The sequence below is a fragment of the Triturus cristatus genome, chromosome 6 (assembly GCF_964204655.1).
Source record: "Triturus cristatus chromosome 6, aTriCri1.1, whole genome shotgun sequence".
Taxonomy (NCBI): Eukaryota; Metazoa; Chordata; class Amphibia; order Caudata; family Salamandridae; genus Triturus; species Triturus cristatus.
The window spans coordinates 1,481,124,070-1,481,148,895 of record NC_140589.1 but is presented as its reverse complement, the minus strand read 5'-3'; the positions used below and the strand labels follow the sequence as shown (position 1 = coordinate 1,481,148,895).

The following is a 24,826-nucleotide window of genomic DNA, read 5'->3' as shown; positions in this document are numbered from 1 at the left end:
ACAAGGGTGTGTAGCTATGTGGAGAAAGCTGATGGCATTTAAAGCTATTGCAAATCATGAGGGCTCTGATAGCACCATTCAGCGGTATGGAAGCCAGACATGAGATGCATTCATCATAATTAATGGATAAATAGACTTTTACTCTGTTTATTTAGTTTGATGAATGCATTTATCCTAAAACACTTGTGTAATGGCACTTTCATTTGTTGGCATAGCAGTCAAAAGTCTCATCAGTCAATATATTTGCAATGTAGTGTGAATTAAACATATTGCAATTTTGCATATTTCACTTTTTTAAATGCAAAAACCATCATGGGATGTCTTAAAGCGTCATTGGGGGTCGCATCTGCTCCTCGTAACCCCTAGTACTGCCTTCGAGACCATTGGCTTCAGACGTTGTACAGGCAGTGCCAAGAGCAGAATGTATTCAGTGTTCTGATGAGCATTGTTTACTTTCTGCACCAGCCGCTGGGAGCTAGGACAGTAAACTTTCTGATATGTCAAGCAAACTCAATAGTGCAATTCCCACTTCTATTATTAAATAAAATAAGAAACAAGTACAAAAAAAATTATATTTCTAGACAAGGCATTTATTAGGCTACATGAAATGTATATGTTGTAACACAATATTCCCCTTTCTGCTTCCTCTGTGCTAGTGTGTCACAATTGAGCATTATTCAAATGTTATTGACAATAATGAATAATTTAAACCAACAGTAAAATTCACATTCAGTTTATGGGGGGCTGATTCACAAAAACAATTAGTAAACTACACTGTGATTTTTAGAATCTATTACCAAGTACAGTTTTACAATTTTTTGGAATTCATAAATTCCGATTAGAATCAACATGGAGCGCTGCCCCTGGTGCAAGTTTCCTTGCAGATACCTTGGGCAATCATTAAACTCACTCCCTCTGTACAGTTGTCTACTTGGCAGAAGAATCTACTGAAGTAGGATGGAGTCCCTACAAATGCACAGTGTTTGTTTCTTTTTTCTATGCAGGGAAGCTATTCTTCCCCCATAGAGAAACCCATTCCCCTATACCCACATCCCATTCACACATTAAACGACTTACACCAGCTTTTGGTTGGAGTAAAACTATGACCCTTTCCAGGCTGAAAAAGAGAATGACAGAAGTTGGTGAATGCCCACGTTTGTGGGCTTTAACAAACTTTAAAGCAAACCACATCTTGTAACGCCAAGGATTGTGGTCAGTCCCACACCCAGTGGGATTTACGGGTGCTGAGATCTAGCACCTATCAAAGCACTTACATCTGCCAAGAGTCCCTTTGCTATATCCTCACATGTGTATTTTCTAATGTAAATAGGCCCAGTGGTTCATGTCAATTATTAGAGGTGTAAATAAGTACTTTTTTAAATCTCTTTTTTTGCCTCTCCCTATGATTTATCATTACATTTCCCATTTGAGGTATACACTGGGGAACCATTAAATAATGAAAGTGGGTGACAGAAATAATTTCGATTCCCAGCATTGTTCTGTGTTTTATAGCCCTGTATCTCATCATCAAACAAACATATATTTTTTCATGTGAGGCAAAGAGAAATTGATAATATTCTATTGACATGCATTGTCGGCAGCTCACTTAAAATATAGGTGGAATCAAGAAGGGAGATTGATCTGTGTTATGTTGTTATATTAATTATGCAGTTATGGTACTTTACCAATGTCAATTATTTTGATGAAGTCAGGGTTTAGAACATGTGACATAATACCCTGGGAAGATTTAGGGTCAAAGGGCATGACATCACTTCCTGTGATATCACTGAGGCAAAGAATGTGTGATGTCACTTTTGTTACCCCTAGCATTTTGGTGAAACAACGTCCAATTTAAAATACTTGAGATATAATATTGTATGCTCTCAGTAAAAGAGGGAATATTGACTCGCAACAGCTCTTTAGAACTGACAGATGACTATTTTAACTGCAAAAGAGAGCAATTCAAAAATGGAAAGAAAAAGGCTTTACTTTTGACAGATCTATAATTCTTGACATGATATCAATAACTGTTAGTCAATTATTGAAATCTGTTGGGAAAACGGATAACAACAATACAAAAATTAAATAATGACAGACAACACTGCAATCCCTAGAGCATGCCAAAGTTAGCGCTTTGGGAATTCAGGAGGTGAACCTGCCACACCAGTATTTTATATTTTGCTTTCACGAGTTCATGTCATAATAAGTGTACCTAAGATAACAGAACAGAGCAAAACAGGCAGAAACCTGACTATGTGAAAAAGCATTTACAACAGAGGTGTCCAGGGCAGGTCCCAAAGTGCCTGATGATCGTGGCAGATTTTCAGGACAATCATGGACTATATCAATAATTTCAATTTCCAGTCATTGTCTGTCATTCTTTCTTACATGGATGTCCTAAACATGTGGAATGGATACAATATTTAACGTGCAATGCAGTTACTGCCAGCACATTCAGGCCCTCCATTCGAACCTTAGAGGTCAATCGTAAATCGGTGCAAATAATTTAGGAATCCGAGTTCAGAGAAAATGAATACGTACTCATACCTCGAACAAACCCAACCAAGCTTTTTTCTTAATTAAATTGTGTGCGAATAAAAAGAAGTTGGGAAGAGCGGAAACTTGGAGCCTATAAACAGATTCCATTGGTTGGTTATTCCTCATTCTGACTGATGAGACTGGGGTTCGGACATCGGCTGTGGAAAACTGCAGGGTGTGGTATCCCTATTTCCCTAGGGGTATCACCGCACAGTAATGATACTGGAATAAGACCCTAAGGGGGAGATTTTCAAAAAAGTCGCGCAATGCTGCGCAGCCCCCCGCAAGGCTGCACCGCGTTGCGTGACAGGAAGGGAGCAGGAGAGCGACATATCTTCAGAGATATAGCTCTCTCCTCCCATTTCTTTTGCGCCGGCACTGATTTCAGCTGCCGTGCGCAATGCACACATCTTAGCGCCGCAGTGCTACGGTGTGTGCATGAGTGTAGCATAGGTTTTGTACAGGAAGGGTACCCTTCCTGTACAAAACACTATGCACGGCACAATGCAAAGCTTTTCCCACTTTGCGTACGTGCTGCAGAGTGCAGCATGCATGGAAAGTCGGAAAAGCACAGAGAAATAAAAAAAAATTTCCTGCTAGCGCCTCCTTTGAAGGGGCGTTAACTTTTGGCACAAAACCATGTTTATAAATCTTTGTAAAAATGGTTTTGCGTCAAAAGGAGTAGGTGGTTTCAGGGAAACGCCCATGTACCACCCATGTCACGCCCCCTCGGTGCAAAGTTACGGAAAGCAGTGCTTGGCGCTGCTTTGCGCTACTTACCGAGGAACTTTTGCACTGGAAAGAAACTAGCAAAACAAAAATTTGCGCTGGTTAGCTTCACTTTTGTGATGCTAAACCAGCACAAAAGTTTTGAAAATCTGCCCCTTAATGTTTAAAAGCACAAACACATTATGCTGCGGTTTTCCAGCTCCAGTGGATGAGCGCTGCTTTACTATGCTTTTTGATAAAGCTTGATAAAGGAGTCCGACGCAGAGGTGGGGCACTCTTTCATTGTGCTTGGGCCTTTCGTCTCAGTATCTAGTGCCGAAGCCTTTGAATTCTAGTTTAGGGATCTCTTTCTCTTGCGAGAACTCGGTCCGGTCAATCCGGGAGCTTGGACTCCCCACCTTCCGCAGCCAGGCCTTCCTGCAAAGAAAAAAAACACATTTATATTAAATTCTATCAACCAAAACCGACCTTGGTGGTAAGAATTACATATCTTTCAGTAACCTAGAAATGAAATTCAGCCTTTCCAAATCATAGCAGGTACAGAGTAGCAAAAACACTTTGAGCAAAAAACACTGGAGAATACTGGATCAGGTCCTGGATGCTCGCCAATTGTCTGTCCTCATGGTTCGCCATTGATAAAGCGCACTGGGCCCTGACCCCCAGGCCCGCCTTTAATAGCTCACATTCTTAACTACCGGGACAGAGAGGCCATTCTCAGTGAGGCTCGGCAGCATATTGACCTCTGGTGTTGAGATCCCAAAGTCCTTCTTTTCCTGGACTACACCCGCAAGGTCTATCAAAGTAGGTGCTCCTATGCGGAAGTGAAACCAAAGCTGAGGGCAATGGGGCTTCAGTACCGCTTACTATTCCCCCCACTGCTCTGCGCCATCCACCTCAATAATCACTTCTTTGAGACTCTGGACTCTGCCTGGCCATGGCTGACGGAAGATCGGCCACTCTGTGGACCACCTCCCTCCCCTCACAGGGAGCCAAGCTACTCATGGGCTGCCTAGGCGGTGGCAGAATATCCCAGATCTACCACAGACTTGAAATCAATTCCCCTGGTTCACTTGACCACCTCAGAACCCGTTGGGAGAGCTGGGTGGGACCTGTAGGGGACGAAGACTGTTGAGATGCCCTGATGGCCCACCGCGAACTTAGCACCTCCTTCAGACTGTGACTTGTTCAATCCCATTACGTTTACTTTGCATATCTTTCCCCAACTCGCTTATGCCGAGCTGGCTTGCGCCCCACCCATGCAAGCCTTTGATGCGCAATCGAGCCGGCAGATTTCTACCACACTGTCTGGCCATGTGCAATGATACTTCAGTATTGGACCAAGATGACCCATGAATTGATGGGGTGCTGGAATAGGAAGTTCCCCTCTCCCCCATGTTGATTCTCTTGGGGGTATTCAAGGGATCTGGGGGTACAAGGGCGAAAAGAGTGTTCTTGGGTCCGGCCCTCCTGGTGGCAAAACGGGACATCACAGCACAATGGTTGTCCCCTGGGCCTCCTACCCTGTTGAAGTGGAGACTAGTGTGCACAGCAAGTGTGAGTGTTTTTTGAAGCCTGTGGCTGCCCCCAGGAACTTGGGCGGGTGTGGGGAAAGTGAATGGGTCAGAGATGTTTCCGCCCTGCGTGGTGTATATAACATATTCTGCTATGTGCGAGCCATGTGTTCACCTTGGCTTGCATTGCTGGCTGGAAATTTAATAAAGTTGTTATTTAAAAAAAAAAAACTACTTAAGGAAGAGTTTGGGCTGCCAGAAGAGAAGAGTTTTATCTACGAGTCGGATACTGGATACTACAGCCAGTTAGAAACGGACCCCTTTTGAGAAGTTTTTACTGAGCTATGACAAAGTAGGGCACCATGGTCCTTTAATGCTCCAATTATAGATTACATTTCTTTATCAAATGGCATTAGAGAAAAACTTGGGATAAAACCACACAGAAAACAATAGGGAGATCTATTGGGAAGGGCAAATAACTTTTCAAGTAATGTGGGAGGGAAGGAAATTTGGTACATTACATAAGTGAAAAGATATAGTGTTTTGTTGATACTAAAAGACCAATAAAAACATATTGAAACCCAAAAGGACCTAGATTCATGAAAGGTGTGTTTGTTGTTTAATTGTTTTGCCCAAACAAATCTATTTCTATCTGTGCTGTGCATCACTTTGGACCAGGATAAGAAAGTTTAACTAGAATTTTTAACTAGCTTTGAGATCCCTGTTCCTATCATGTGGGTTTCTTACTAGACTGCAAAACTCCTGACTCAATTTCAATTTCCCTGCAGGAGACTGATATTTTAGAGATCTTACACCACCACTGGCGGGGTTTAGGCTCCCACGTTACAGTCTTCCTTAGGGGTGTTCCTTCTCCCTTTGAGTTGTTTTGCTTTATTTTCCATATCTACCTCCATCGTGACTCCTTTTCTGCCTGGGGGTGCTCCGTCAGAGAAAAATATAGTCTTAATCAGGGTGCCGGTGAAATTATATCTGAAATACTTCTGAACCTTGCAATGTTGCCTTCTAGTACCTAGTATCCAACATTACTACGCCATATGTGAAAATATCATTTAAACTAATTACCTAAGGGGAAACAGTTTTGGAATCCCATTGTCCTAACACTAACTAAGAGCCTTCCACCTGCTGTTAGGCCATGTAATAACCTATTTAAAGATTAGCTGGTCCCTCCATAAATGCCTCGAAGATAAAGCCCTACATCACTAGAGAGTCAAAACAACAAAATTACATCCTCCCCATTGCTCCGTTCTTCTCCTCTTCCCTTTTATGAGGCCTGTCAATGGGGCTGATGCATATTGATTGCAGGTTCCTCAAATACACAATTCCCTACCACTGTAACTAAGGTCCAGCTTCCAGCCTATTTCAGTTTAGGAATTAACTAAAATGAATTCACTTCTAAGGCTCATGCCGTGCAAAAAACTTTTGCCACTCTCACCAAGCCTACTGTGCTTTCAGTATGTATTCAACAAAGCACCCGCAGTAGACTCTAAAAAAACTTCAAAAAACACAAAATGGTTCTAAATGTATTCTAGGGCAAAGAACACAGACCAGATACCGCCATTTTATAACCTTAGCAAGAATTTAAGTACTAGAGGATATTTTCAAATACTTAGATGAGAGTATCCAAGCAGCACTGATAGGCCTTAAGCTCCCTCTTTTATGTGACAATGTAGGATGTTATTTTTGCGATACACAACAAAATGTAAATACCTGTAAATGAACTATATACATCCAGAAGTTAAGAAAGCAAAAACAAAGCACTTTTTTTTGTATTTCTGAAATGTGTTGGAAACAGAGATTTCAATGAGATCAGAACAAATCAAGACACTTACTTGTTGATGCACAAATGATAAATATTCACAGAAACCAGATTTCCACATATTATCATTTTGTGCTAAATAGTTTTATCAGTTAAACTGTATGTGCAAATTTAGTGGCAATCTCAATCGAAAATGTGCCGTCAAGTAAATAACAATGCTCTACCACACAATGCTTGAGTTACATTCAAAATTCAGAATTGTGTTATGTTTATCCAACTCATCCCAGAAAGCAGTATCTCAAAGTACTTAGATTACATCTTTTATCAGATAAAAGGAAGATTTCTGCTTTAATAAATACAAAGAAGGGGTTCTGGTATGGGGTAGCACAGAGGAAACATATGGACAAGTCATTTGGGCTGGGTTCTTGAGAACAGTCCTTTGTTGTTTATTTTACAGCTTTATATGGTGTGTACAAGGCTCAAGGGTGTCAGAGAGCTATACATAGAATAAACACAATACCGATAGATATAAGAAGGAAATAACAATGTGCAGAATATGTATGTACATCATAAGTAATCAACAGTATTCAAATATCTGCAGACAGGTGCCATGGATAATACAATAGGTGATGGAACATGGATTTAGACTTATAAGAATGAACAAACTGCTACACAAAAATGGTAATTTACAAATAAATAATATTTACATTTAGAGTACACAACAACATATAAAATAACTGATACAATAAGATACAAAAGTAAAAGACTTGTGTGTACTGCTTGCTCTAGTTCCATTCTCCTACTCTAACAAAAGAAAAATGGTCCAAGGGAATTACTCAAAAGATACTCACCTTCCTATACACTACCTATCAAATGAAAGCAAGTAGATTCTGATTCATAGCCCACTGCAACATTATCTGTTTATTTACATTTATTCATTGATTACAGCTTTCATAGCCTCTTCATCCAAACAGCAGAACGTTTTACAAACAAAACATTTAAACAAGGACAAACAAGATAGGCAGGTGCTCTCTTTAAGGCATTAGCCAAAGAGTATTGAGGGACAGAGAAAAGATACATTCAAATGTGTTGAAAACACAAAAGAGGAAAAGAAAGATGAATAGCAAGTTGAGAAAAGGTCCAGGAAAAAGGCGTGAGAAGAGTTAAAAAAACACCATATCAAGTAGCAGTAAACCGAAAATAAGCAGGTGAAAACTGAGAAGAAGAACAAAACGGATGAGGCATTGGGATATTGAAGAAAGAACTACCATGGGCACAAATAAATGCAATGCAAGAAAGTCTGAAAAGTGCCAGTGAACAAAGACAACTAGGACATTTGTGGAGAAATGCAGAACACTGACTAAAGCAAAAACAAAAAGACTAAAATAAGGAAAGGTAATGTATTGAACATCTCCATTACCAATGTTTTACATTTTTAGATAAGCTGAACAGAAAATATTACTATGGTTTTACTCTCTGACACAATCGACACCAGTTCAAGCATTGGAGTTGAATTGACCTAACTAGTGCCTATGTAAGAGGACCCACAGCCATCATCGAATGAGGTTATTGGATTTTACACACTATATCCAGCACCTGAAGAGAATTAGTAAAGTTCGAATTTAATTTACTTGCAGGGGCCAAATTTTGGATTTATTCTAGCTATAATGTAGCACAACAAATCTTATTCATCCCCTTTCAAGAAATACAAAATTGGGGTTAGAATAACTAAATAAACATCAATCTTTAAAGATCGAATCTTAAATGTTAGCTTTAGTTTAGACTTTCTACATAATTTCAAATCCTATCTATTTTTATTTAGTTCTTTTCATGCTGGTAAACCTTAGTTACTTTTATAGTTTATGCAGGAACATATGATAAGATGATTTATATTTCTATTGAGAACAGATGGTCAGATCAGTCCTTAAAATGGAAACGTTTGCATTTTAAAGAATGAGTTTGTCATTTATGTCACTTCACTACATACTACACAAATCATGTTCTAGTTTTAAATTGTTTTACATTTTATTATTGATGACAAGATATGAAATTTGTTGATTGCATTTTTTCTGTGATTACCTTTTAGTAAGTAAAGTGCAAAGGAGCAGTAGAATTTGAAAAGTTTGGAGGGAATATGTAGGATAAGCAGGAAGCACAAGACGATAAGTGTTACAATAAGCAAAATAAAAGATAATAAAGCAGTGTAGCATTCATTTGCCATTTGATGTTGAAGGAGGAGTTAGGGTAAAAAAGTGACTACAGTCAATGGGCCAGAATATAAAAAGGCTATGGGGGGCCACTTAAAACGCCCTACGCCCTACGCCCGGTAGAGAGGCTATGGAGGAAACAATGTGAACAACCGGAGGGCACTGCCAGCATTACGAGCCTACCAGGTAGAATGAAGGCTCTGCTGAAACCCATCTCAGCACTCCACTGCACTTTAAGCCTGAAGAAAGGGATATTGAAAAAGTGGTGAAAGCGGTGCTAAGTAGTGTTGGATGTGAAGGGTTTGTCGGATGAAGAGGAAAATAAAGTGGAAGTGTGAACTCTGGTGTTTTGGATAAACTTAATGGTGACATGGAGGTGCCCTAACGGATAAGAGAGGGTTTAAAAGGAGTGTCGGAATGAGTGTACCAAGCAGGGAAGTCAAGTTAGAGCGGCAAAAGAATCTGAGAAGAAGGTCCGGGGTCCAGGTCAATGGGATTCCACCTTCAATTCCAGAGGAGAATTTGTATAGCAATATGGAACGAGTGATCAGAAAACGAGAGGGTGGGGCAAACAGAGGTTCAACACCAGCTGATGAACTGCACACGCAGGATTCTAATGAGAGCGCTAAAGGTGCTACAAACCGTTATGTTGTACTGTATTATACTTACTTTTATACAGCACTTAATACCCTGTTGCCGGAGATTGCTTGGTTGGAAGAATGTTGTATCTACCGAGAGCCCATTTGGGAAGTATTTTGGTGTCATGTGTGAGTGACCAGAGTGATGCTCTTACTGTGTCTTGTGTCACAGCGCTTAGCAGTGTGCTGGCAGAAGGATACGCGAGGGATAGGCATGCTTGTATTATAATTAGCTGTGAGCTACAACTTACTCTGCGGATGCCAAGTTGAATTTATAGCATACAATATAGAATGTAGTGTCGTAGAGTGCAGTAGAGTGGAGTGGCATAGTGTGGAGTGGCATAGAGTGGAGTGGGGTGGAATAGGGTGGAGTGGGTTAGAGTGGACGGAGGTAATGGGGTGGTTTGTATTGGAGTCCATTAGGGTGGATAGGATTGGAGTAGAGTGGGTCGGATTGAGTGGAGTGGGGTGGACTGGATGGGGTGGATTGAAATAGGGTGAGGTTGATTGGATTTGTGTAAGGTGGATTGGATTGGGATGTATTGGAGGGGTGGATTTGATTGGTTTGGGATGGGGATGATGGGGTTACAGTAGGGTGGTTTACAGTGGGGTGAAATAGAGTGGAGTGGAGCAGGTGGATTGGATTGGACTGGAGGGGGTGGATTGAACTGTGGTGGGCTGTATGGGTTGAATTAAGTGGGTAGACTGAACTGGGATGGGGTGGATTATATTGGGGTACAGTGGGGTGGATTGGACTGCAGTGGAGTGGGGTGGATTGGAGTGAGGTGGACTGGATGGGGTGGATTAGACTGGAGTGGGGTGGATTGAAATGGGGCGTGTAGACTGGAAGGGGTGGATTGGAGTGGAGTGGGGTGGACTAGAGAGGGGTGGACTGGATTTGAGTGAAAATGAGAAGGGTGGATTGCAGTGGGGTGAATTGGGGGTGGACTGGAGAGGAGTATGTTTGATTGGGGTGGGGTGAATTTGACTGAGGTGGATTGATTAGGGTGGGGTAGATTGTTTTGGATTGGAGTAGGTCAGATTGTTTTGGAGGGAGTGGGGCAAATTGTTTCAGATTGACTTGGGGCAGATTGGAGTTAGGCTGATTGTTTTGGATTGGAGTGGGGTGGATTGTGGTGGATTGGATTGAGGTTGGTGGATTGGGGAGGGGGTGGGGTTTATTGGACTGGGGTGATGTGTATTGTATTAGGGTGGGGTAGATTGGATTGGGGTGGGGTGGATTGGATTGGTGTGGGGTGGATTGGATTAGGGTGGGGTGAATTTAGGTGGATAGGAGTGGGGTGTATTGGGATGGAGTGGGTAGATTGGGTTGATGTGGATTGAATTGGGGCAGACTGGAGTGGGGTGGATTGGAGTGGAGTGGGGTGGACTACAGTGTAATGGACTGGAGTGGGGTGGAATAGAGTGGGGTGAATTGGAGTGGGGTGACTTGGAGTGGGGTGGATTGGAGTGGAGTAGATTGGATTGCGGTGGGTTAGATTGGATTTGGCTGGATTCGATTGGAGTGGGGTGGACTGGATTGTGATGAAGTGAGGTGGATTGGAATGGGGCATACTGGAGTGGGACAGATTCTCTTGGATTGGAGTGGGGCAGTTTGATTTGGATTGGAGTGGGGCAGATTAGTTTGGATTGAGTGGGCAGATTGTTTTGGATTGGAGTGGGGCAGATTTGTTCAGATTTGAATGAGGTGAATTGTGGTGGATTGGACTGTAGTGGGGTGGATTGGGGAAGGAGTGAGGTGGATTGGATTGTAGTGGGGTATATTGTGTGGGGTGGATTGGGGTGAGGTGGATTGGAGTGGGGCAGATTGTTCTGGATTGGAGTGTGATGGACTGGAGTGGAGCCGATTGTTTTGGATTGGAGTGGGGCAGATTATAGTGGGCGTACTGGAGTGAGCAAATGGTTTTTGGTTTTTAAATTGGAGTGGGGAAGATTGGAGAGGGGCAGATCAGAGTGGGGCAGATTGCTTTGGAATTGAGGAGTGCAGATTGGTGTGGGATGGAGTGGAGTGGGGTGATAGTTTTGGATTGGAGTGGGGAAGATTGGAGAGGGATGGATTAGACTGGGACAGATTATTTTTGACTGCGGTGGGGCAGATTTGAGTGGGGCAGATTGGAGTCAGGTGGATTGTTTTGGATTGCAGTGAGGCAGATTGGAATGGGACAGATTGCTTTGGATTGAAGTGGGGCAGATTGTTTTGGATTGGAATGGGGCCGATTGGAGTCTGTCAGACTGTTTTGGATAGGAGTGAGCCAGATTGTTTTGGATTGGAGTGGGGTGAATTGGAGTGTGCAGAATGTAGTGGGACAAACTGAAGTGGGGTGAGAGGATTGGAGTGTAGTGAATTGGTGTTAATTGGATTGGGGAACTTGTTTGGACTGTGTTGCGGTAGATTGATTTGGATTGGAGTGGGGCAGATGGTTTTGGATTGGAATGGGGTGAATTGTGTTGGATTGGACTGGAGTGGGGTGGATTGGGGAAGGAGTGATGTGGATTGGATTGGGGCAAGGTAGATTGGATTGGAGTGGGGTAGATTGTTGTGGGGTGGATTGGGTTGAGTGGGGTGGATAGGGGTGATGTAGCTTGGAGTGGGGCAGATTGTTCTGGATTGGAGTGGAGCAGATTGGAGTGGGCGGACTGGAGTGAGCAGATGGTTTTGAATTGGAGTGGGGCACATTGGACAGGGATACATTAGAGTGGGGCTGATTGTTTTGGAATTGAGTGGGGCAGAATGCTTTGGATTGGAGTGTGGCAGATTGGAGAGGGATGGATTACAGTCGGTCAGATTGGAGTAGCGCAGATTGTTTTTGACTGTGGTGGGACAGATTGGAGTGGACTGGAGTGGGACATATGGAGTCAGACTGATTGTTTTGATTGGAGTGGGGGCAGATTGGGGTCGGGCAGACTGTTTTGTATTGGAGTGGGGCGGATTGTTTTGGATTGGCGTGGGGCAGATTGGAGTCGGGCAGACTGTTTTGGATTGGAGTGGGGCAGATTGTTTTGAATTGGAGTGGGGTGAATTGGAGTGGCCAGAATGTAGTATGGCAGATTGTAGTGGGGCGGGGTGGGAGCATTGGGGTGTAGTAGATTGGAGTGGATTGGATTGGGGTGAGTAGTTTGGACTGGAGTGGGGTGGATTGATTGGTCTAGGGTGGATTGGTGTGGAGTGAGGTGGAGTTGATTGGCTTGAATATGAGTGGGGCGGATTGAAGTGGGGTGGATTGGGATGTACTGTATGATTATGTGTTAAAGCATCATTTTAGAAATTACGCATAAGAAACAATGTTGCTTTGTAATAAAATAATCCTTATCTTTTGAAAGCAGTGTCCACGAGTAAAAACAAAAGAAAAGATGAGTACAAAATGAGAAAAGAAAAGTTGCCAAAATAAAAGAAAGTTAACTATGGAAAATAAATCTTTGCACTTTTGTTTGTTCAGCTGTACACGTTTTTTCCAATCACATTAAGGTGACTCAATCAGTGCTTGGTCCCTGCTCCACAGAGAGGAACGGAAATTATCTTTGGCCTGTCTTGACGAATTGCAAAGCTGTAAAGTAGAGTGCCACGCAAGCTAACAAATGGTAAGCAACTGGCCCTTTTTTGTTTTCAACAGTGTCTCGCGAGACACATGCGCTAGTGCATGCTCTCGAAGGCTCGACCCTAAAAAATTATTTTAATAGAATGGCGAGTCTTAACAATAGGTACACAAATCAATTTTTGTATTATTAAGTATTATTATACATCTTTGGAAACTTTGATTTGTATTCGCGCAAAGAAAATGTACAATTGCCTTGAATTACTGTATCCCGAAGATACAATTTAAACAATCAAGGATAATAAAAAAAAAAAGAGAGATAATGAATCCCACGAAAAAAGCATTGGAAAAGGACATAATTAGCCCATCAGGCACAGCAGTAAAGTGCACTTATTTTTAGGTGAATGTGCACATGTTATTAAGAAACAAAAAAAAGTGTCACTCACTTCTGTCTCTAGGTCAGACCTCAGAAAAACAAGCACTGGAAAAACCAATAAGCCGAGCCCACGAGAAGAAAGCAACTGGCTTTGTCAATGTATAGCCCTGTTGTAGAGAGGGGCGACTGCCATGCAGCATGGCTTAAAGTTTTAAAAAAATCACAATGACATGGTCGATAGTGTCTGTGTCATAGCACTTCTTTTTGTTATGGAGGTAGATTGGGGCAAGCAGCAACACGGGCAAGGGAGAGAGGGTGATTTTGGAGTGAGGGAGGGTGCTTGTGGAGTGAAGGAGGGTGACTGAAGAGGGAGGCAGAGTGATTGTGGAGGGAGGGTGGGTGGTGGGACAAGCAGCAACACGGATGACAGAGAAGAGGAGTTTTGGGGGCATGGAGCGACATGGAGGATAGATGGAGGGAGGGTGTGGGGTCAAGCAACAACACAGATGCGGGGGTGATGGAGGGAGTGAAGGTGTGGGCAAGCAGCAATATGGCCGAGAGAGGGTGGGATTGAGGATGGGGAGCAATCGGCAACACGTACGAGGAAGAATGCCAGAAGAACAAGTTACTTACCTTCTGTAACAATATATCTGTTAAGAGACATATATAGTAGTTACATATTCCTTACCTTAAAATTACCCCCAGCCGTCAGCCTGGATCCGGAGAATTTTTTCTCAGCAGTTCCCCTGTGCGTTCGTCGTTGGCGTCGTGATCGATGGTATGACGTTGTGGTATCTACTTAGATGCCGCCCCTGCGCGCTGATTTCAGTCTTTACACAACATTCCACACCAGAAGCGCAGAGCCATGCAAGACACTGACCACTGGTGCACAAAACTAGGGCCCTGAAAGAGAGTCCCTTACTCTAGAGGTCAGCCCACAGAGCGTGGAGGATGGGTGGAGTGGTAAGGAATTTATAACTAATATATGTCTCTTACAGGTATATTGTTACCAAAGGTAAGTAACTTGTTCATCTGAAAGAGACTATTAGTTATAGATTCCTTACCTTAGAATAGATACCCCAGCAATACCAACCCCAGAGATGGTCTGCAAACTAAGTTCACACCAGAAAGTCCTGGAGAACTGAACAGCCAAAGAAGCCGTCTCTCCGGACTTGACTATCCAGGCAGTAATGTTTAGTGAACGTGTGCAGAGATGCCCACATGGCTGTCTGGCAGATGTCACTGAGGGGGACTCCACATCCCAAAGCAGTAGTGGCTGCCTTCGCCCTGGTGGAATGGACGCGCAGTCCTACCGGAGGCTCCTTTTTCGCCAAGGAATAACAGATCTTAATGCAAAGGATGACCCATTGAGAGTTGGTCCATTTTTGCCCAGCCCAACCTTTCTTGGCGCCCACATAGCCAATAAAGATTTCATCGTCCACCCGGAATTGTTTTGTGCGATCCAGATAAAATGATAACGCACGTTTTGGATCCAGACGGTGGAGTCTTTCCTCCTCCTTGGAAGGATGCGGGGGCGGGAAGAAGGTGGGCAAAGTGATGATCTGTCCTATGTGGAAAGAGGTAACCACTTTGGGTAGAATAGAAGGCCTAGTTCGAAGGACGACCTTGTCCAGATGGACAGCAAGGAAAGGAGGTTTTGAAGATAGAGCCTGCAGCTCACTCACCCTGCAGAGCAGAGGTGATGGCAACCAGAAAAGCAGTTTTTAAAGTCAAGAGTCTGAGAGGACAATTGTGTAGTGGCTCGAAGGGAGCGCACATAAGGTAACTTAAGACCAGATTCAAGTCCCACTGGGGCATTACGAAAGGAATAGGAGGAAAGAGGTGAGTAATGCCCTTAAGAAATATATTTACAATAGGGAACTTGAAAAGAGAAGGCTGACCAGGAAGGCGAAGAAAGGCCGAAATGGCCGAAAAATAGCCTTTAAGGGTGCCCAGAGCAGAGCCCTGCTGGGCCAAAGAAAGGATAAATAGGAGAACCTCAGATAGAGGGGCAGAAAGGGGATCCACAGCCTTTGCTGCGCACCATGCCACAAATTTGTTCCATCTACAGGCGTATACTGTCTTAGTAGAGGGACACCTGGCTGCCAAGATGACATTACAGACTTTGGGAGGAAGGTTGAAAGCTGTCAACTGTCACCTCTCAATTGCCACACAAGGAGGTGGAGGCTGGACAGGTTTGGGTAGAGAATCATCCCCTGCTGCTGCAACAGAAGATCCTCCCTAAGAGGCTGTCTGATCGGAGGATCTATGGCCATATTCAAGAGATCGGGATACCAGACTCTTCGTGCCCAGTCTGTAGCCACAAGAATGACTTGGGCCTAGTCGCGTTTGATCTTCTTCAGTTCTTTGGGCAGAAGTGATAAAGGCGGAAAGGCGGATAGAAGACCGCAATTCCACTTGTGACGAAAAGCATCGCCGAGCGAGTGCCGCCTTAGAAATTATAACGTGCAGAACTGCTGACATGACAAACAGATCTAACCAAGGCTCTCCCCACTGCTAGAAGAGACCTTGCACCACATCCGAGTGAAGACGCAATTCGTGATCCATCATGCACCAGCGGCTGAGTTCGTCCACCCTGGCGTTCAGAGAACCTGCCAGGTGTTGAACCACCAGGGACATGCCCTGATGTTCCAGCCACGTCCAAAGGTGAAGAGCCTTTTGACATAGGGTCCACGACCCCACCCCGCCCTTTTTGTTGCAGTACCACATGGCGGTGGTGTTGTCCGTGAATACCTGCACTACCCTTCCTTTGACAGAAGGAATGCCTTCAGTGCCAGACAAATCACCCGGAGCTTCAGAAGATTGATGTGGAGCTCGGACTCCACCGGAGACCATAGGCCTCTGATCTCCGCCTCTCCCTTGTGGCCACTCCATCCCAGGAGTGGCACTTCTGTCACCACTGTGAATTCTGGTTGAGGAAGGGAGAGGCATCTGCTGTTGACCCATTCCTGGTCCATTAGCCACCACTGCAATTGGTGTGCAGTGCCCTCTGAGATCTGGATGCAATCGGAAAGATTCCCCTGATGCTGCACCCACTGGAACTTCGGGTCCCACTGCAGAGCCCGCATATGCCACCTGGCATGATCCGCCATCAGGATGCAGAAGGCCATGAGGCCCAGTAGCCTCAGGGTCATTCTCACCGAAATCCGGAATAGAGGCTGAAACATCGGTATCGTAGCCTGAATATCCCGGACTCGCTGCTCGGGAGGATAAACTCGTAACTGCGCTGTATCCAGAACTGCGCCAATGAAAAGGGTCTTCTGAAAGGGAATCAGGTGTGACTTCGGCACGTGAATAGTGAACCCCAGTGAATGCAGCAGGTCCGCCGTAGTCTGGAGATGGAAGGAGACAACCTGGGGCGAGCTCGCCTTCAACAGCCAGTCCTCGAGACAGGGGAAGACTGGAACCCTTTGTAGTGTAGTTCCTATTTCCCTAATAGGCTCTGCGCACTGGAATAATATACACTATAGTTTTGGCATAGGACTGAGGTCAGTATGCCCCTATCGAGTATATTAAACTTAATTACTTTGTGTGCCAGCTAACTCAGAGGCCACTAGAAACTCCTTGTGAAACAAGAAGGGAGTAGTTTCTGGCAACCGCATAAACAAGGCAACTTTGTTTCACTTTAGAATCGGGACACTCTCAGAATCATGGAAACAATAGATAACAGTTTTACTCAGCTAATTGTGCATGCTTAGTTTCTGCAGAGTTTACTCAGAAAGAGTAGATGGGCGTTTCAATAAAAGGATTTATTGAACAGTCTTATTTCTCGTGTAAGAGATATGTGCTGTTACAATCATTAGACAGTATGCAAGATATATTATGTACAGCGTAAACAGTAGAAAAAAATAATACTGCGCTAGCATTATCTTTTAGCTATGACACATATATTCATATACACAAATAACATAGGCTAAAAATGTGAGTACTCGTACGATGCGTTCTCTAAGTAGTTCTACCCCAGTGTACCTAAGTGTAGGACAAGGTAAGAAGTAGGTGCTGTATTCTATAGTATGGTATGCTATAGTTTGTAGGCTAAGTTTGTATGCCAAGAGTCCCTTTAGGTTCTAGTCAGCTCCATACCTTAAGAATGAGAGAGGTTGGAATCTCTATCTGGTTCTCAAACTCTAACACCCCGCGAAGGGAGTCAGAACACTGGAAGCTGGATTCTCTGCGAGTAGGGATGACAGCGTCTTGTCAGTGCTTCAGGCCAGGACACGGGCTCCTAGGTGTCCTCCATGCTTGCCGCAATGGCGAGCAGTATCAAGTCTTGCATCTGAGCCGTGGCTTGCCATGGTACAGGAAGGTATATTTATACCTGGAAGGTGCTTAGGAATGTTTGCATTGACGTAAAGTCGGGCAGAGGAAGACGTCATGAATGAACCCTTATGGTATAGTGGTTCATGCTTAATAAATGAGTTCTTGGAGAAATCAATAATCCTGGGCTAGGGAAACTTTCAACAGCTTAAGGGTCTGTTTTCTAAGAACTCGTTGTGACGTTGGGGTGGACGGATGTAGGTGACCATGCCTGTATTTGGATAGCATGGCTAATGCCTAAATACGGACTGGGATCCTATGCCTATATAAGAGCAATGCAAAGTGTGCCTATATAAGGACATATATCAGGAAAACCTATATATGGACACCTAAAGCGGAATACAACACCTTGATCGGCGCAGATGAGCTGTGACCACCGCCATCACTTTTGTGAACACCCGAGGGGCTCTGGTAAGGCCAAAGGGGAGCACAGTAAACTGAAAATGCTTGTGGCTTACCATGAACCTTAGGTAAAGCTTGTGGGCTGGCAGAACGGGGATGTGGAAGTAAGCATCCTGCAAGTCCAATGCTATCATCCAGTCTCCAGGGTCAAGGGCAGACAGGACCTGAGCTAATGTCAACATTTTGAACTTCTCCTTCTGGAGGAAGCGGTTGACGTCCCTGAGATCCAAGATAGGATGCAGGCCTTTGTCCTTCTTGAGTACCAGGAAGTAGTGGGAATAACAACCACGACCTACTTCTGGCACAGGGACTTGCTCGATAACTCCCTTGGCCAAGAGAGCCAGAACTTCCTGACGGAGAAGGGCCAAGTGATCCTCCAACATGCGATAGAGTGTTGGTGGCATGGAGGGAGGGGTCGTTTTGAAGGGGAGGGAGTAGCTCATTCACACTAACCGCAAAACCTACCATTCCGACGTGATGTTATGCCAGTGGAGGAGGTGATGGAGGATCCTGCCGCCCACTGGCAACTGGTGGCCCTGAAAAGTCAGACTGGGGAGGTTTGGAGGCAGCTGAAGGGGGGGCATTGGTGGACTGACCTGCCCTCTGGCCCCCAGACCCACAACGCTGGGTCCCACGTTACCGGCCGCGCAGAGGCTGGGTTACTTGTGTGGCCCTGTGGCTCTGGGTGGAACATGGTGGAGTGCCCCTTCCATGGCCACGAAAGGGGCGAAAGGCAGACTGCATTGGACGAGAAGTTGCTGCATGGCCCAAAGACCTGGCCGTAGCTCTAGAGTCCTTAAAGTGCTCGAGCGTGTTGTCCGCCTTGTCACCAAACAGGCGACAGACATCAAAGGGCATGTCCAAAGGGGTAGATTGGATATCCCCAGAGAAGCCAGAGGTTCTCAGCCAGGCGTAGCTCCTCAGGGCTACCGAGGTGGAAATTGTCCTGCTCCGCGAGTCGGCAGTATCCAGCCCACACCGGATGGTGAACTTCACTGCGTCTCGACCTTCAGCAACAGGGCAGGTGAGCATGGCCTGGGCCTCCTCCGGGCACTGAGGGAGCACTTGCACAACCATGTCCCCACTGAATGTGTGTAACGTCCCAAGAGACATGCGGTGTTCACCAACCGCAGTACTAAGCTGGCAGAAGAAAACATCTTCTTCACAAGATGGTCCAGTTTCTTGAATTCCCTATCTTGAGGAGCTGTAGGGAAGGTGCTTCCTTCCGAGGATGAGGCTTGGAGCACCAAGCTCTCGGGGGTAGGGTGTTGGGAGAGGCAAAGTGGGTCACCCAGGTCGGGTGGTGGCATCGGGCAATCATCCTATCCGCAGGAGCCTCTGTGCTGGGCTTGGACCAGGAGCCCAGAAGGACGTCAGTGAGGGCCTCATTGAAAGGCAGCAAGGGCTCCGAAGAGGCTGCTGCTGGCTGAAGCACCTCAGTCAGGAGGTCAGTCCTGATCGCCACCGTAGGAAGCTCAAGGCCCAAGGCCTCAGCCGCCCTATGCAACACCATAGCAGAGGAGGCTCCCTCCTCCATAGCCACGGTAGGGGGAGAAAGCATACCAAGGTCTGGGGAGGTGTCCAGACCACTGGCATCATCCAACTCTTCTCTCCAGTCCAGCTCTTCAAGCTGGTCTGCCAGAGGGTCAACAGACCCCTCCCAGTCGTACTCACCCTCCTCTGGCTGCCACTCAGGGCAATAAGGAATGCCAGGGAAGAACAGTGGTACAAAAGTATCGGTTGGCGCCGCTACCGGCGTCAGTCGACGCTGGTCTGGCTCTGTGTCCAAGTCAGGAGGTTGGCTGGGGTCGACGCCGGCTGGGGGAGAAACCAGCAGCGGAGGTGTTGTCAGAAGGATCGGCGTTGGGTACGGTAGCGTGAGGTCGACCAGCACTGATCCGGATCCAGGCCTGGATCCTTGGGGGCCCTGCGGCGCCAAGGCTGGAGCGATCGGATATTAGGCCTGGACCCCCTATCCAAGTCCGCGGGGCCCGAAAGGGCGCCGGCGGAGTCGGGCTGCCAAAAGATGGAATGGAGGGCTTCGTAAAATGCTACGAAGCTGGGCAGGGGATGCACCGGCTCCCAACAGGGAGGGAAGCGCGAAGCCGTCCCAGAAGGCTTCGAGGGTGGAGCCGGGGAACGACGGCCCTTCATGTCACGTCGGCTGATAGACAGGGAGAAGGCGAAGAGCGACGATGCTTATTTGCCTTCTTCTTGTGCTTCGACTTACCCGAATACAAAGACTTTGTTGATGAATGGAGGTGATGGCTCTGCAACCGGTCTCGCAACCTTCCCCTCCACCGGGACCTTGAACGGCATGGAGCCGACTGCCGGGCCTCCAAAAGCTTTCGGAACCCTTTGCAAAGACTTAAGATTCAGAGCCCGGTAGTCGGAGCACAACTTCGGGTCCTGGTTGCGCTCCAGGCACCAAAGGCACACGAGGTGCGGAACGGTGACCGACATCAGCTTGTGACAGGAGTCGCAAGGCTTGAAACCGGGTCGACGACTTGACAGCCCTCGTGCACCAGGAGTCGTAAAGACTTCAAAAAAGAGGTTGACAAGTCTTACTTGCCTGCCGTTAGTCAAAAAGTGACTAAGGGTACCGCTCTCTCCGGATCTGCACTGGCTGGTGCGAAAAAGAAAGAACTGACGTCAGCGCGCAGGGGTGGCGTCTAAGTAGATACCGCAATGTCATCCCGGCAATCACGATGCCGACGACGAACGTGGAGTCGACCAACGCCACCTACGGGCGCGCAGAGGTACTGCTGAGAAAAAATTCTCCGGTTCCAGGCTGATGCCTGGGGGTAATTCTAAGGTAAGGAATCTATAACTAATAGTCTCTTTCAGATTCACAGAGGTGGGAGAGGTACGCAAGTGAACCAGCTGAAAAAGACACACACTGGTACAGTGTTCAAACACAAAGAAAAAAGGAGCGCCTAACAAAATGGGCAGTGGAAGGACACAAGTAATGCGTCCCTGTTCCAGGGTAGGACAAACTTGAAGAGTAAGAAAGCCTACGGCAGCTGACCAATAAGAAGCAAACAAATTAGAGTGACAATGAAACCAACCGATGGTAAAACAAGAAGTAACCTCTAAGTCCACTACATAGAAAACAGATCTCGAAAGGGGCAGCGCCTGGGCTGTCTTAGTTATTAACTAAAAATGAAAGAGTAAATCTGTGTTTTCCATTCCACAGTTTTGTTACATAAAAGCAAGAAGCTGAATGCCAAAAAAAAAAACTGAAATACAATGAATTCAAATGATTCCTGAAGGTTGCACTTAAGAAATTTACTACACTCATAATTTCCAGAAGAGGGTGCTGGGCCTTTGTTTTGTGTTTTCTGTAATAGACTTTTTCCGCCTAAAATAAAATATTGTATTCACGCATAAACAACCACTCCAGGATGCTCCATTAGATTCCCACGTAGAAACACACTTTACTCGTGCCTTTTGAAGGCACAGTTTTCCCTTTTGCTCTCACAGTAGGAAACACCATAGAAAACTTTCGTGAATACCGAATAAGTGACAATTTCGTGGGGTTTCGCAAGATGCCTTCTCAGCAGCTACCACCTCCTCCCCTCTCCTAACGCAGACTATGAGAAGGGCTTTTCTACAAAGGTAGAGTCAACTTTTTGCTCACTTAACAGCACTTCCATGCCAGGAAGAGGTTTTGTGACCGGCTCCCACCACAGCAAGGACAGAAAACTAAAACGGAAACTACTGCATAGAACAAAAGAGGCAAAGAGACGCTGGAAACAGCAAGGCATTCGGAAAAGGCTGGCCGCCGAGAGGAAATAACAAAAGGCCTCCGGGTTGGCGCGAAGAGGCGCCGCGCGGTTCCCACGGCCCTCCATCAATACCCGTTGCAATTGTTTCTTGTCCAACATTTAGGAATGAAAATGTGCCGATATATTTCACGTGCTCCTTTCAGTGTGCTTGTAGCGCATTACCAGGAACGGTTATGCAAGGGGATGGTGCCCGTCAGCCTCAGTCACAAGAAATAGCATTGCTGTTAATTATTAACAGCGTACACTTTCTAAACCTTTCAGAACACTCGTTCTCCAATGTCAGTGCTTCGTAAAGTGCATTTCTGACCTTCTGCGAGGTACTTATTTCCGCAGGAATGTTCAGTGCCAAACGCTTGTTAAGACCCCGTGGGTAATGCACAGCCCCGGGCTTCTGCTCGCTGATTACACTTCACTGAGCGAGCCGGCTTCACCCACTGCAGGACCTGCGCCAACTACCATGAGTGCGTCCTGACACTGAGCGGCTTTAAATCCGCCAGACATGGGCTGGGTTCAGTGCTCCAAAGAACAAGCAGTCATGCCCCAAAGTCACTCTGCGCTGTGAACAGCCAGGCGTGGATGCCCATAGTTGGGGGTTTTGAAAAGCACTGCCTGGCGGTCTTTGGGACATGGCAGCAGGACTTAGCAACCCTCATAAATACAAACTGGTGCCCAATTAACCTGTTTAGAAACAAGAATTCAGCCCTCAAGCAGTGATGTGCAGCAATGTTACATTTTACCATTAGCATAATACAGGTGGTTTGGGAAGCGTAGCGGGACCTGCAGAGGATGGCTGCCTGGTTGTGATGTACGAGGACGGTGTCTACTACTCACTGGCTGGATTTAAAGGTAGCAAATTAAAGTTGGCATAAGGGTCATATTTAAGAGTAGAGGCAAACATTTGACACACGGATTGCTATTGCCGCCTTTCACAGCGCTGTACCAGGAGCCAATGGTTTCTAATTTGATGGCAGTGAATGTACTGACTCTTGAAGTGAGCGTGGTTCGTTGGCCGTGCTAGGGTTTGCCACATTCGCTTGTAGGCGGCGATGTATGTTTGAAGCAATGCTCGAGTCACTGAATCATCGGACGAGCAGCAACAAGGATAACTGAAGACCCAGAACCTGCCCTGGCGGGGAGGGAGGGTTGCATAGATGTGCAACCGAGGATGGGTCCGCCTTGCTTGTGGAGCCTTGCTTCCTGAACCAGGAGCTGCTCCCCAAGCCACAGCTCCAGTGCGCCTCCGTTACTTCCTGTCTGTGCTGCTTCTTGGGAGCTACAACTATTGTGTGCATTGTCTTGAAAAGCCCATAAAGTTTCTCCATTTGAAATGATAGTAGGGTCACACGTTTCTCAGGCCTGGTATCTCCTGAAGTCCTGGTGTACTCATGAATTCAGGTGCAGCTCCCCGTTGGGCTATTTTTGGCACCCTCATTGGTGTCAAGCTTCATCATCAGGTTTCATGCTGGTCCTTATAATCCAGGATGGGCTCAACCATATGGTAGGAGCACTTTCAATGTTTTCTACGATGGGGGTCTGCTTACTAAGAGATAAAAATACCTAGTAGGCACCTCAATATCCCTTTAATGTTGGCACTTCCGGTTTGATTAAAAATTGTGTGGGGGTATTCTGGAAGGGATACAATGTTTTTCATTGACATGTTTCAGCCCACTCTCACTGGCGTCTTAGGATCCAGGGCTTTCATCAGGATTAGTAATGTTACCACTTTGTCTGTTAGTCCCCGTGTCTCGTTGTCTTGGGTCCAATCAGTCAAATCTCCTAAACCAACACAAGACAAGCAACATAAAGAAAAAAATGGTAATACAGTCTTACTTGTCTGCCGTTGCAGCATATATTAATGGCTGTTGTACAAGAGGAAACAAGATCATTCCGTGGTTGGTACATAAAATACAAAACACAAACGTAGGCATAGGTACATAACAAACAAAATCAATGCATGCAGCCTGATGCGACGGTGTCAAAGTTCATCAGTAGAAACACAAATGGCGAGCACAATAGGTGGTTCATTACAAATCTGTAAAAGTACTACAATCATGTAAAGTGACACAACATAGAGGTATGCTTACCTCAGGTGGTATTCACTTATATCCTTCCCCATAAAGGACAGGCCAGAGGCCACGCCCCCATAGTCTCACACTGTAAGGAGATTCATCAACATGAATTGAAAAACTGTAATTCATGTCTTTTGCATGGCCCAGGGCCCTTTGTTTTACATCTAATATATTGCCCTATAGTCCGCTTACCGCTCCAAGGCTACCATACCTCCATTTCACCTGTTCATGTTCTGCTCTGTTCCACTTGTAGTGGATCATAGATGGCATACAAAGCACACTTGTCCCCCCTCTCTCATCACCACTACTTTTCTCCACTCTCTCAAAGAGACACCTGATTCAGCTTTGGTCTTCACAGTGTGTACGTTTTATTAACTTAGCTTACTGGCCAATAACTCTATTGACCTTTCTTATTTATTGTAGAATCTTTTAAAAAACATTTTCTTATAAACACCACAGCATTCAAATAAATTGCAAACTTCACGCATTGTCATTGTATTTACAACCCGCTCTCCGAGGGGCCTTTGCTTGCCTTCGGGCTGTGCCAGCAGGCTACAACCAAGATAGCCTGCTCTCCTTAGGTTGACCGCCCTCCGGACAACAGAGCCGCAGGTAAATAATCTGCCACCACTTGTGACCACCAACGGCTTCCAGGGTAGAGCTAGAGAATCCAGAGCCACCAGCAGGTCAGCCCCGACTCTCTCGCCAGCCCGTAGCCCATGATGACTTTTCAAGACCTGTTCTGGGGTAAAAATGGCACCTAATAACGGAGTTGTAAATACAATGACAATGCGTGAAGTTTGCAATTTATTTGAATGCTGTGGTGTTTATAAGAAAATGTTTTTTAAAAGATTCTACAATAAATAAGAAAGGCCAATAGAGTTATTGGCCAGTAAGCT

At 45.6% G+C, this 24,826-nt stretch overlaps 1 protein-coding gene across 1 annotated transcript in view; it reads right to left on the bottom strand.

Moving 5' to 3' along the window:
• Window positions 1-569: 569 nt before the first annotated feature.
• ACYP2 (acylphosphatase 2) overlaps window positions 570-24,826 on the bottom strand; it is a 639,220-nt gene continuing 614,963 nt past the window's right edge. The window contains exon 4 of the mRNA XM_085612596.1: window positions 570-3,684. Within this exon, the coding sequence (XP_085468722.1) occupies window positions 3,570-3,684 (115 nt within the window). The 3' untranslated portion in view covers window positions 570-3,569. The remainder of the gene's footprint in view (window positions 3,685-24,826) is intronic.